The 12,826-nt window shown below is 42.3% G+C and overlaps 2 protein-coding genes across 2 annotated transcripts in view; one reads left to right on the forward strand and one right to left on the reverse strand.

Moving 5' to 3' along the window:
- Positions 1-12,826, forward strand: part of setd3 (SET domain containing 3, actin histidine methyltransferase) — an 83,960-nt gene that overhangs the window by 64,128 nt on the left and 7,006 nt on the right. The window contains 2 exon segments of the mRNA XM_019888837.1: positions 6,815-6,929; positions 9,014-9,088. Coding sequence (XP_019744396.1) covers positions 6,815-6,929; positions 9,014-9,088 — 190 coding nt within the window.
- On the reverse strand, positions 1,986-3,757 carry LOC109527122 (zinc finger BED domain-containing protein 1-like). Its single transcript, XM_019888838.1, has 5 exons — positions 3,564-3,757; positions 3,314-3,450; positions 2,784-3,233; positions 2,635-2,700; positions 1,986-2,571 (listed from the first exon to the last, which is right to left on the reverse strand). Exons 1-5 carry the CDS (start codon positions 3,712-3,714, stop codon positions 2,137-2,139), a joined length of 1,239 nt encoding a protein of 412 aa, XP_019744397.1. The 5' UTR covers positions 3,715-3,757; the 3' UTR covers positions 1,986-2,136.

Below are 12,826 nucleotides of genomic sequence, written 5' to 3' on the forward strand. Positions count from 1 at the left end.
CCTGGTGAATTATGCAGTGTAGGAAAATTACCTCCTGCTCAGGGTTGTCCTCTTTCACCCTGTCCTGAATTCTCTTCAGCATCCCGATATTTTTTCCTGTCAGATTCGGTGATCCGTCTGTGGTAACGTTGGTGAGCATTCTCCAAGGTAACTTGTGCCTCTGTATGACCGCTGACACGCTGTTAAATAAATCCTCTCCTCGTGTTTTTCCTTTCAGGGATTCCATATCCAAAAACTCCTCCGTAATCTCGAAATTCTCATTAATCCCTCTGATAAAAATTAAGATCTGAGCGGTGTCCTTAACATCTTTGCTTTCGTCCAGTGCCAAATAATATAATGAAAATCTCTCCGCTTCTTTGTTTAGCTTGCTCGTTAAGTGTTCATCAATTACTTCAATCCGGCGAGTCACTGACCTGCGTGATAAGATAATTTTTTCAAATTTGTTCTTGCTCCCAGGACATAAAATACTTGCTGTCTAACATGCACTCTTTAAGAAACTCCCCTTCGGAGAAAGGCTTGCTGGCTCTTGCTAGTTTGAATGCCAGTAAAAAACTTGTCATCGTGCTTGCTTCTTGGATGGAAGTTGATCGAATAAAGGTGTTTTGTTGAGCCTGCAAACTTGCTAGCAACCTGTCAGCGGTAGCTGTACGTTCCTGTGTTGAAAGGTTGCTGGCGTAATTGGCATGCTTGGTGGAAAAGTGACAGCTGATGTTGTATTCTTTTAAAACCGCAACCTTTTCTTGGCATATAAGACATACAGCCTTGGATCGGACTTCGGTAAAAAAGTATTTAGGCGTCCATTCCTTCTTAAACACCCGGCAATCACTGTCGGCTTTTCTTTGACATTGCTGCAGATGGCTTGCGATCTAACCAGTAGAAGTAGAACGATTACTGAATTGGAAATGGCTCGCTCTCTTGAGTGCGCGTGCTCTCTCTCTCTCTCTCTCTCTCTCTCTCTCTCTCTCTCTCTCTCTCTCTCGCTCATTCTTTCGGGGTACGGGCACTGCAAAATCAAGTCACAGCGCCACCTGCTGTTGAACTCCCGTCATTGCAAGTCAAAATGAAATAAATTGCAGAATTCACATCAAACCTTGTACTGTATTCTGAACAGATCTTCGGCAGGTCAGATTAAAAAGCCCAACGGGCCGGATCTGGCCCGCGGGCCGTAGTTTGCCCACCCCACTGCTCTATTTCCGTGTTCAACTGCGTAACCCGATCGCGTTAAGTTTGAACTCTGCGTTGTAAGCATGTTTCCAGCAAGGAGCCATTTTGGGGTTGACATATTACCGTAATGACCATACACAAGGCGCATCAGATTTTAAGGCGTGCTGTGAGCTTTTAAGAAAATGGAAGGCTTTTAGGTCGTGATGGGAAACTGAAGCCTCATGAAGCAATGAGGCTTTCCATCCAACTGGTTCGTTCCTGGGCCAAAGCATCATGAGGCTTCATTTGTTCTATTGCGCCATCATGTGGAAAATAAATGTCATGACAGACAGTGATTAAAATACCATGGATTGATGGGGTCAAAAGGGCAGGGAGTTGTGATGTGAATGAATGTGCGTGTGTTACTTGAAAGAATGATTGCTTTATTTTAGACATTGACATAAACAAGGAACAAGATACACCTTACATTCATTTTTATTGAGGAAAACAAGCATTTCCAAAGTGTTTGGCTTTAAACGGTTTCTTTTCTTCGATAGGATTTCTCCTGCTTTTGAAAATAGTGGTCCAGTCGCCGCCACAGTTTGTCACCTAAGACACAACAAACAGACTAACAGCCAACAGGCAGTTCGGCTGCCCATCGTAGAGATGGGAGTAAAAGAATCCCACAATAATGCACTGCCGCTCATTTACTGTTGCTTAATTAACACCATTAGAATGTATCGAATATTACTTTGCGCAACAGGCTGGGAAGCTTCTGATGTGTCCGGTTGTGTTGAAAATGATGGGTTGGAGGAGGAGGAGAAGGAGGAGGAGGAGGAAGATGCCCTGGGCCGGATCACTGTCGCACATTCAGCTGTGAGCCTCCTCTCAGCCTCTTGTGCTTTATTTTGGCTAAAGAAGCCTATCTTTTTGAACCTGCAAATGACAATGAGACTCATTGCAGTTGTGAACTGTTCAACAAGCGGCACTTGCTCATTTGTTGGTGCTAGTAGACAGATGAGAAAAACAGACAACTGATAAAAACCTGGGATCCAGCAGTGTTGCCAGTGACATGATGCTCATGGTTTGGAGGGTGTAGAGCTTGTCCCTCAGTTGTTTTTTAAGGCCCTCAGCCATTGCTTTGCTCTCCTCCATTTTTATGGTTCCTATGTCATCCTCCAAGGTGTGGTGCAGCATGGCCAGAAGTGGTATGACCTTGGATCCAGACACTCTCTTCTCCTCTGAGAGCTCTACGGTGGCATCATTAAATGGGGACAGCACCTGCAGACTCTCAGAAATGAGCCTCAACTGATGGGATGTGAGTGGGGCAATGTCAGTGTGGAGGCCTGCCAGGGCTGCTCCTACGGCTTCCCTGAGGTTGTACATCCGTTGCAACATGTGGAAGGTGCTGTTCCAGCGTGTCTCCACCTGAAAATAAAAGGTCATTATTGTTTGAAAGGGGAGTGGAAGCAGTTATGGATGTCAACTTACCTCTTGAATGAGCTTCAGCACAGGCTCTGTAGGCATCATTTGCTCCTGCACCTGTGTCAGCCTTGTCTATAAAAATTAAATATGAAACAAAACATTATTCAAGTCATTTTGCATTAATTTGAATACTGCTGTGTAATAAAGGAATTCACCTTTGCAGTGGTACTGCTTTTGAAGTAGCCAACTATCCTCCTACACTGAAGACGGATCTCAGACAGCTCAGTGTTTTCTGCCAGAGCCTTCTTCACGATCAGATATGTGTGGCGCAGATGAAGGTCTCTGGCACATGCAGCCATGTTGGCTGCACCATCTGTCACAAGGCAAGTTACCTTGGTGGAAATGCCCCATTGTGCCATGAGTGCCGATTGAACGGAAGCCATGTTCTCAGCTGTATGGTGGTCAGGGAAATGGAGCACACCTAACACAGCTGAGTGCAGAGAGGTGTGCTCATCAATGAAATGACAGGTGACTGCCAGATATGCATCTGTGTTGATGCTGGTCCACATATCTGCTGTTATGCTCACAGCAGAGGACTTTGCTATGAGGTCTTGGGCCTTCTCTTTTGCCTGCTGGTACCTCTCCTCCACCATGGCTTTCAAAGTCTAAAGGAAATGAGAAAGAACACTATTGGAAGCGCACTTATGGGGGAATGGGGAAAAATGATTCATGTGCTCTCACACACCCGCCTGGTGGGGAGCACATATGTAGGGTCGAAAGCTTGGATAAGCTTCCTGAACCCTGTGTCCTCCACAAAACTGAAGGGCTGGCAATCTTCAATCACCATATTGATTAATGCCTCTTCCACTGCATTCTTATTCACTGCAGTTTAACAGAGACAGAGTTAGTGATAGATGTCATTCATTTCATCTGTCACATTTGAAATACACATGGTAGGCTGTGCTGTTCTTTCATTGCATGTTAAAATGCCTTACCTGGGGGTGGTTCTGTTTGAGTTGTCTCCTTATTTTCATGCAGGGCCCTATAATGCCTCAACATAGATGACGTGTTCTCTTGGTACCCAAGTTCTTTGGAACAAAGTTTACACTTCACCTTTTGAAATATCAGCAAGTCGAAGAAAGACATTATAATGAGGGATGCACTGTGCTGTCACAATAATTTACAATATATATTCACACCGGTTATAATTTGTACCTTTTTAGGAGAGATCTGCTCAAAATGATCCCAGACAGGGGATGTTCTCTTCTTATTCGTTGTGGATGGTGGGGTGTGTCCAAAGCCGTCCATTGCAAAACGAATTGGAATGAGTTGAGGTTTGGAGATGCGAGTTGAGTGTGTCAGCGTCACCTGTGAGCTCATTGTCGTCCCGGTGCGCCGAATTTATTTCGATTCACCCGCGAAGCTATTTGTTGGCGGTGACGTAGGAATCCCATCTCGCGAGGCTTCGGGCGGAGCAGCGCGCGTTCCGAGGCATCGGGCGTGGCCACAAGCGCAATCGACACATGCCTCGATGCGTGCTTCGCAGATTTTCTTCCGGTTTACTCGGCACATGCATCGGACCCTCGGCACAGTCGGGCACATCACTACTTTTAGGTGCGCCTCTTAGTGCGGAAAATACGGTAGTTTGTTGCCCTGTTGTTGAAGTTTCTGTCATAATGTAAAACAAGAAAACCCTTGCCTATTTATTACATGTGATGATTTGAATTGGTACGGATTTTAGCAAGCGTCATGGAAGTTAACCAGGTTGATTTGCTTTCACGGGCCACATAAAATGATGCAGCGGGCCAGATCTGGCCCCGGGGCTTTGAAATTGACACTTGTGCTCTATGTCTTCCTGTAGATCTTTTCTCCATTCAGTTTATCGATGGCGGAGTCCCTGGACTTTAACAGAACCAAATTGTAATATTTGGACAGCCGGCCTTTCTCTTCCCTGTTTCCCCATTTGTTCAATTGATGTTAATTCAGGTGCACAGTGGTACCTCTACTTACGAACGTCTCTTCAAACGAAATTTTCAAGTTAAGAAATGCCTCAAAAGGAAAATATTGCCTCTTGTTATGAAAGAAATTTCAAGATATGAAAGGTAAAAAAAAATATAGAATGCCCTGCTACTCGCATCTCCGAGTTTCCCGAACGCAACATACTTATAGCTGCTCTGCCATTGACTATTACCTAGCATCCTCCTGACATCCCATTGGCTAAGAGGGATCTCTGTCGTATGTGTCTATCTAGGTAGATAGGTAATTAGGTAGATATGTGTCGATGCAGCGTCCTCGTCATTCGCCCCTCGGGACATGAGGTGTTCTGATAGTTTTACGTAAATGTGAATCACCCAGAAAAGTGTTCACCCATCAGACGATCCCTCACTATGCTGATGTTTGGATATTTTTGAAGGATTGTTAAAAGCCGACAAAAGCAAACATCCTTGGATCTGTTCTTTCCAAAATACCAGGCAAAAACCACTTCTTGGAGAGAACATGAACTAAAGAGGGCAAAAAAACGACGAGGACGCAGTAAAAAGTAAATGACCATCGTTTTTATTCTTTACTCTATTCTTTGTTTTTTACATTTTGCACAACTCTCATTTACTGTGCAATAATCTAATTGTAACATGTATTTGTGACACATTTTGATGCATTTTAATGCCTGAGAAAACATTTATGTCTGAATTATGGGGGGGCTTGGAACGGATTAGGGCATTTACATGGAAAACGCTTCTCTACTTGCAAAATTTCCCACTTAAGAAATTTCTTCCAGAACCAATTAATTTCGGAAGTAGAGGTACCGCTGTACGATCAATTACCTTGGACTTTCTTCACTTGCAGATATTTCTAAAAATGTTTTTGCGGATTATGGTATTTCTCAGATAGATAGATCCTTGAATGAGAGCGATTCTCCATTATTCTACAGATCCTTAATACCATGCTTTTCTTTTAGTCTTTAGTTTTCCATAATTTAAACCTGCCCTCTTCTCTGCCAGCTATAAACCGATCATGATGTCGTACTCAAGGAAGCTCCCACATGTTTATGTGTTCATTGCCATATAATAATAGTATTCTTCCAGAAGGGATTTGTTTGTCTGCAGAATAGAGATAATTGCATAATGGCACACCTTGAATAGGACGTTGTTCAATACTCACTTGTTTTTTTGTTTTTTTTTTAAATCCTCAAAGCCAATAATTTTCTTGCTTTTCCCCCGTGGTCATAAAATCTTCGTATTTTTTTTTTTTTTTTCCATGCTAAACATTTCCCTATTTTATCTGTTGTCAGCGTGTCATATTTAGCTCTCATAACATAATCTGAGATTCTGTGCATATTTATTTAATACTTTTCTTCTCTTGGCATGTGTGTTGTCTGTTTCAGAAGATCTGTCTAATATCGGGTCCCGGGTGCAATTTAAGTCTCCTCCAATCATATACAGACCTTGCAGAGAGGCAACCGTGAAGAATAGTTTCACCCAAAAAAAGATGGCAAATCCTTATTGGGGTCATATATGTTTGTCAAATGTTTTTTTGTTGTTGTTTTTTTTTTGGGGGGGTGGTGACAGAATTGTTTCTTGTACAAAAAAGTACCGTCCTCCTGGGTCAACAGTAATTTTAGGTTTTTGGGAACGGAATTGATCTGTGAATGAGAGTAACGACCCCTGTGGTATGACCGCAGAAAGGGACATGAAATACGAAATCCACCCAACTCAAAGCCAACAATTTCTCCCTCACTGTTGAAAGCTCTACTGTGTCCCCCTCCCTTCAGGTTAAGAAGCTGGGTGTCATCCTCGATAGCTCATTGTCGTTCCACTCCCACATTAATAACATAACCTGGTCCGTATATTTCCACCAACGTAACATCAATCGTCTCCGGCACTCTCCCACCCCTGATACCGCTGCCCTCCTGGTCCACAGTCTCGTCACCTCCCATATTGATTATTGCAATTCACTCCTTTTCGTTGCCCATCACAAACTCCTCCATAAGCTTCAACTGGTCCAGAATTCTGCAGCCCAGATCAGCACCAGAACCCCCTCCTTTCACCAGATCACCCCCTTCCTCAAACAGCTTCATTGGATCCCTGTCAAACTCAGAATCAACTTCAAAATCCTTCTGAATACGTTTAAGGCCACTCATAACCATGATATGCTTCCTGTTTAATGTCCTAGCTAAAAATATATATTTTTATTAGCTTCAATAAATATACACAGTTCTTTTCAGTGGATTGATTTTGATGTTCTACAGGTGGGCTGTGTCTTCAGTCATGACCCGTCAGAACGAGATACCGACTGAAGACGGCAGCCAAATCACACAGGCGCTTATTCCTCTTTGGGACATGTGCAACCACACAAATGGACTGGTAGGTTCATCATTTCCTACTAACTAAATATATAATCGATAAATAGACAGACGGATACATGTAGTAGATTTAGGATATACATTGTTAGCATAACAATGGACATGGATATTCAGTGTATTAACACTGAAAATTAAAACAATCATCAGGAAAATAACCAGTCAGCTTGGACTTTCCATGCTCACACTGCATGTACAGCTCAGGCCAACCACCCACATACTGTACCTGCTTTCAAAGCATTGATCAACAGCTAAAGTCACCCAATGACTCATCTGAAGGAAGGAAGGAGAGAGAGAGAGAGAGACATATGCTGGTGTATATGTGACTCCCCACTCGTCGGAACACAGGCTATAAATCCATTCTTAAACGAGCGAGACTGCTCCCTGCTGCCAAACCATAGAAATACAGTATATAAAGTGCACATATACAGTCTATACTGTGTTTTAAAACAATACCTAACTATATTTATACTGTGTAGTTTCACATGTACTTCTGTGATGGTGGTAAAAATATACGTGAGCACTACATAGTCATCATACACAAATGTACAAAGCAAAATTAAACAAGTCAGTGAAAATTATTTTTAAAAAAATGACGGGATAACCACAACTAATGACTTGTACTGCTTTGAGGAAGGAATGAACAAACAACAATTCTGGAATTATTCAGAACTATTTGCCCCCATTCCCCCCTAAAAATGAGCACCTCAAGACATTAGGTGTACTTCTTTAAGCCACACAAGGCTCACACAGCAGTTTGTGTTTCGAGAAAAACAGAATCAAACGAAGAATCACATTACCGTAATTTCCGGACTATAGAGTGCACCTGATTATAAGTCGCACCCACTACATTTTAAAAGGAAAAACCATTTTGTACACACACACGCCCCTTCTGTCTATAAGCCGCAGGCACCCATATTGTAACATGATATATTTGCAAAGAAAGACGGTACACGGAAAGAGGTTTCAACATTTAATAACATACCTTAACTTTTCTTTCACTATGGCAGTCAAACAGCACTCACACGGCTGGTTTAAAAAAAAAAAAAAAAAAAAGAAAGCCACCGTTCCCGTTCGAGTAATGCTTTGTTTTAAAATGAAAAAAATTCTCACTTGCCCTAATACTTGGTCAACCATTCCTTCATTAGGCTTTCTACTATCCACACTTTCATGTCAACTTTCAGGACAATGTCTTTTGGGAGGTTTTCTTTTGTTCGGTCAAATCTGTCATAGACCCAGCCACACAGCTTTTGGATTGCAGTCCAGCTCAAAATACAGGTGCACCCTCTCATGGCCGGTTGTTTTCTCTGTGACACATGATAGCGTCTCACTGTTACCTTTTCTGCTTGAGTGCTCCCTGACGGCCGTTGGAAAAATCTGTGAACAGGCCACATCATTAAATAAGCCGCAGGGTTGAAAGCGTGTGACAAAAGTAGCGGTTTATAGTCCAAAGATTACAGTATTTTCGATAAACTGAATGTCGGAGACCATCCCAAAAAGCTTTGGTAAGCTGCTTGCATTGCCTACCCGTGCGTAGTTGAGAGTACTGGGCACTTTTATTTTGCTGGTCTGTTCTCCGTACGCGACCTGGGCACTCTTCCGTCGTCTCTCCGCCCTTATTCATAAAGTAATCGTCCTCCGTCCCCATCTGTCCTTGTCCTTTTGAAGCGCTTCCGTCCTGACATTTCACCAATTCGTCCTCCTGCACAAAAACAAAAAACAAAAAAAAACGTCCATGCATGATGCCATGGGAGAGAAGGCTCATGGCAGAGGTTTCATATTTCATCAACATTAGTGAAAGCTCATTAGCTGTGTTTGGCCCCCCACTGCTTCTCCTCCTCAAACTGCACGCCGTAGGTGTGGGGTACCCCTATAATCATCAAAGGGCCAGTACACGCAACATCATTATTACATTTCATTCTGCTCCGAGATAATGCAGAAAATGGAATTTTATACACGCTTTTCCACACACACTCGAAGTGGGTTTGAACTTCCTCAGGAAATGCAGTCTGCTTCTACATGAAAACAGTGTTGGTGTCGATATGCATACGCAGTCTTGAATGTATGGGTGTTTCCGATTATTTGCAGATCACCACTGGCTACAACTTGGAGGATGACCGTTGTGAATGTGTGGCACTGCGAAATTACAACGCGAATGAGCAGGTGAAGAGGGAGTATAATTCACTAATTTCGTTAATTCCCTGTTGAGTGTATTGAACTGTATTTTATATTTTCATACTCAACAATATTAAGGTGTTGATTTTGCTATGATATTTTAAGTTTTTGCCACACAGAAATTTCACCCAAAAAGAGATCTACAGTCAGTGAAATGTACAACAAGAACTACTTAGTTAAATTGTGTGTGTGTGTGTGTGTGTGTGCGTGTGCGTGCATGCGTGCGAGTTTGGACTACTGAGAAACTTTTTTTTTTTTTTTTTTTTAGCACACAATACAGTAAATATTCTCAAGTATGGACTCGTGTTTGCGCTGTCCAATTTGTTCTGATAACAGAAATTCCTCATTTGGGAAATGAGCATGGTACATGTCCTTTATGAACCTGCAAGTATGTTGACAAAATGCACGTGTAACAACACAATCAATAAAATGCAGAAATATACTGTCTAAAAACTGTTTACTGCATATAACAAAAACTGCAATACAGGTACAGGTGTATCAAAAAAAAAAAAAAAAAATCACAAAAGTACAATACAGTACGTACAGTACAGTATTTTAATGCTTATGTTTTGGCTACCTTGGGAAAAAATTTGTCTATTTTGGATTGTTTCGTTGCGTGCATTCTTTGGTTTATGAGAATGTTCGCCTGCGTGTCATACAGTGTTCTTGCGAGTTGCAAGTAACTGTCCCGTTCATCGCCGATGTCTGGGGATTCTTGTGCGTAGCGAAGGATTTTTGTTGCCATTCGCATTGCCTCCTTGCTGGAAGGTGGCTTGTTATCAGGAGTTGAGCCGGGAAGATCATCTTCTTCCTCAGACTCAATCACATTGGTGGTTTGCTCGAGCAATTCTGTGATTTCTGTTGCTGTGTAATCTTTCGTGACAGCCAAATCACAGTCCACATTTAGAAGATCCTGGTTTGTCAGGTCAGGAATTATTTGACGCAGTGGAATAAGGTCAGTCTCATCAATATCTTCCCCCTCAGCATCGTGAGTGATGGCGTCTGTGTGTGAAAATCCACACTTGGAAAAGCATTTACCGATGGTAGAAGATTCTAATTTCATCCAAGTAGCTTCTATCCATTCAATAGCATCCCTGACAGTGATTTTTTTTTACAAGGTCACTTGCTTTGTTGCACTCATCCATGTTGAGCAAAATACTTTTCAGCATGCTCTTACGATACTGCAGCTTGACATTCTGGATGACTCCAGCATCCATCGGCTGCAAGTGAGATGTTGTGTTTGGTGGGAAGAAAATTATCTTCATGTTTGACAAGGTTGCTGGGACGTGGGCTCCACAATTATCCATAAACAATAGAATCTTTCGGTTTTGGATGACCATCTTGTTATTTAGCTGATGCAACCACTTCAAAAAGATTTCTGAAGTCATCCAAGCTTTGCGGTTGGCTTCATATGTCACTCTCATTTGTTGTTTATAGTCTTTTGTGAAGCACCGCGGGTTTGCTGATTTTCCAATGACCAATGGACGCAACTTTTCACCAGCCATTGAACTTGCCAACAGTACGGTAATCCGGTCTTTAGCAAGTTTGCCATTCTTTGCAGACTCACATTTACTCACATATGAGCGGGATGGAAGAGTTCTGAAAAATAATCCGGTCTCATCACAGTTAAAAATATTATTTGCTGAATATCCTTCGATGAGACCTGATAGCTTCCCTTTCCACTCGCTCACCGTCTCAATCTTTACCTCCCCTCCCTCACCACACAAGATAGAATTGGTCAACTGATGCCGGGCAACAAACTTCTGCAGCCAGCCACCGGACGCTTCGAAGTCGTCTATGCCCATAGATTTCGCTATGGAGCTAGCCTTCTCACGAATGAGTGACCCAGTTAGCGGGAAGTTTTTAGCACGACAACAGTGAAACCATTCCAGCACACGATCATTTACCGTGCTGAATCTCGTCCGTTGAGCCACAAGCAATTTCCTATGAGCAGGCAGACTCCCACGTTCGTACCGGGCAAGAATCAATACCTTGTTTTTTAAAGTCTCGTAGATTTGGGTCTTTCCGACTCCAAGTGTCTCCTGGATGCTTTTAACTTTGTGTCCAGCCTCGCTCAAACGGATGCATTTCACCCACTCTGCTACAGTCATTACAGTTCTTGGACGTTTCGATGCCATGATCTGCAGGGTGCAAGTGAATACGTACAGTGAAAATCATTCATAATTACAATAAAATGCACGTCAATAAAAACTCACTTACACGTTGTCGTTTCGGATCGGATGAATGAAGATGGCGAAGCGAAAACCTGTTTTTCGTAGTGTCGAGTGGGCGCTGCTTTTTAAGCCGGTGCCGCTAACTACGAGACGTAAGTGAATAAAGTTAAAATCATTCACAATTACAATAAAACGCACGCCAATAAAAACTCACGAAGAGGTCGTCGTTTCGAATCTGATGATCGAAAAATGCGAAGTGAAAACTAGTCTCAGCGTCGTGTCTTTCCGCAGCATCGGGTGGGCGTTGCGTGTATTTAAGCTCCCGCGGCATGACGTCTCCATCCGGGTTACGGCTAGTGGAATTTCCGCTTACGTAGGTTCCGATAACATGTAATATCGTAGTCAAAATGTTAATGCACAGGTTTTTAGTCCGGGTGAAGGATATTCCTTTTCATAGAATTCCATGGATGGGAATATTTACTGTACAGTAATAACATGTTGAAAATTTGCCAGGCCTGATGTTTGTTCCAAGTTTCAGAAGTGTTCATTCATGTTTACACCCTCAAAATAAGTGTTAATTTCTTGATGTGCTGTACTTTTCTTGAAGTCACAGACTTTGTGTTTTTACATCCATGAAGGCTTAAACATGGGTTCACTTATTTGATGAAAGTCTAGCCCTGAAGAGATATACGAAGTTAGTTTTTGTTGTGATGGTAGCGTCACCGACTGGCCATAGGTAGTTTTTTTTTTTCTTTTGTTTTTCTCCTTGCGGGTTAATCATATAGATCTACTTGACATTTGATGAGAAGAGTGTTTAAGGGGCGCCCCCGGTGTTCCAGTGGTTAGTGCGGGAGGTCGGCAACATGCGGCTCCAGAGCCGCATGCGGCTCTTTAGCGACATCTAGTGGCTCCCTGGAGCTTTATAAAAAATGTTTGAAAATGGAAAAAGATTTTGATAGTAGGCTAATATAGCTCAAATAGATATAGATACATGTTGCAGCTCTGAAAAAGGAGAGCTGTGGTGTTGGTTTTTTAAAACGTACACTTTATTATGCTTTTAACAGTCTCGACAAAGACAGACACGTCTGCGTCCGACTCCGTGCCTTCTCTCTTCTCGTTCGACTCGAGAGGTGTTCAAAGACAGCCTCAGAAAAACGGAAATTAATGATCATTTCACTGACACTAAGAAAAGCGAAAATAATGCACCAAAACAAAAAAAAAATCAAGCGAGGAAATTACAAAATAAATTCTATGGGGGCGTTTCTGAACACAACAAAGGAATGAATAACAAACAATTCTGAGACAGTCCAGTCTCCTACATACATACAGCATGTGTTTCCTTCATTGTAAGTATAAAAGAAGGTTTTTATTTTTTTGCGGCTCCAGACATATTTTTTTGTCTAACCACGCGCTAACCACTCGTCCACTGGTGATCATAAAGTTTGCATACAGTTCAATGTGAATTGGTATTTCACGACTGTGTGTGTGTGTTGTGTGTTGTGTGTGTGTGTGTGTGTGTGTGTGTGTGTGTGTGTATACACACATATATATA

Source organism: Hippocampus comes, unplaced genomic scaffold (genome assembly GCF_001891065.2).
Source record: "Hippocampus comes isolate QL1 unplaced genomic scaffold, H_comes_QL1_v1.1 scaffold254, whole genome shotgun sequence".
NCBI lineage: Eukaryota > Metazoa > Chordata > Actinopteri > Syngnathiformes > Syngnathidae > Hippocampus > Hippocampus comes.

What these genes read in the sequence shown, in the direction of transcription:
- LOC109527122 (XM_019888838.1), bottom strand. Translation starts at nt 3,714, where the DNA reads ATGTCTTTCTTCGACTTGCTGATATTTCAAAAGGTGAAGTGTAAACTT. An exon ending in AAAGCAGTACCACTGCAAAG is followed by an intron (nt 2,701 to 2,783) that starts GTGAATTCCTTT and finishes TAATTTTTATAG; the next exon opens with ACAAGGCTGACACAGGTGCA. An exon ending in TGCTGAAGCTCATTCAAGAG is followed by an intron (nt 2,572 to 2,634) that starts GTAAGTTGACAT and finishes TTTTATTTTCAG; the next exon opens with GTGGAGACACGCTGGAACAG.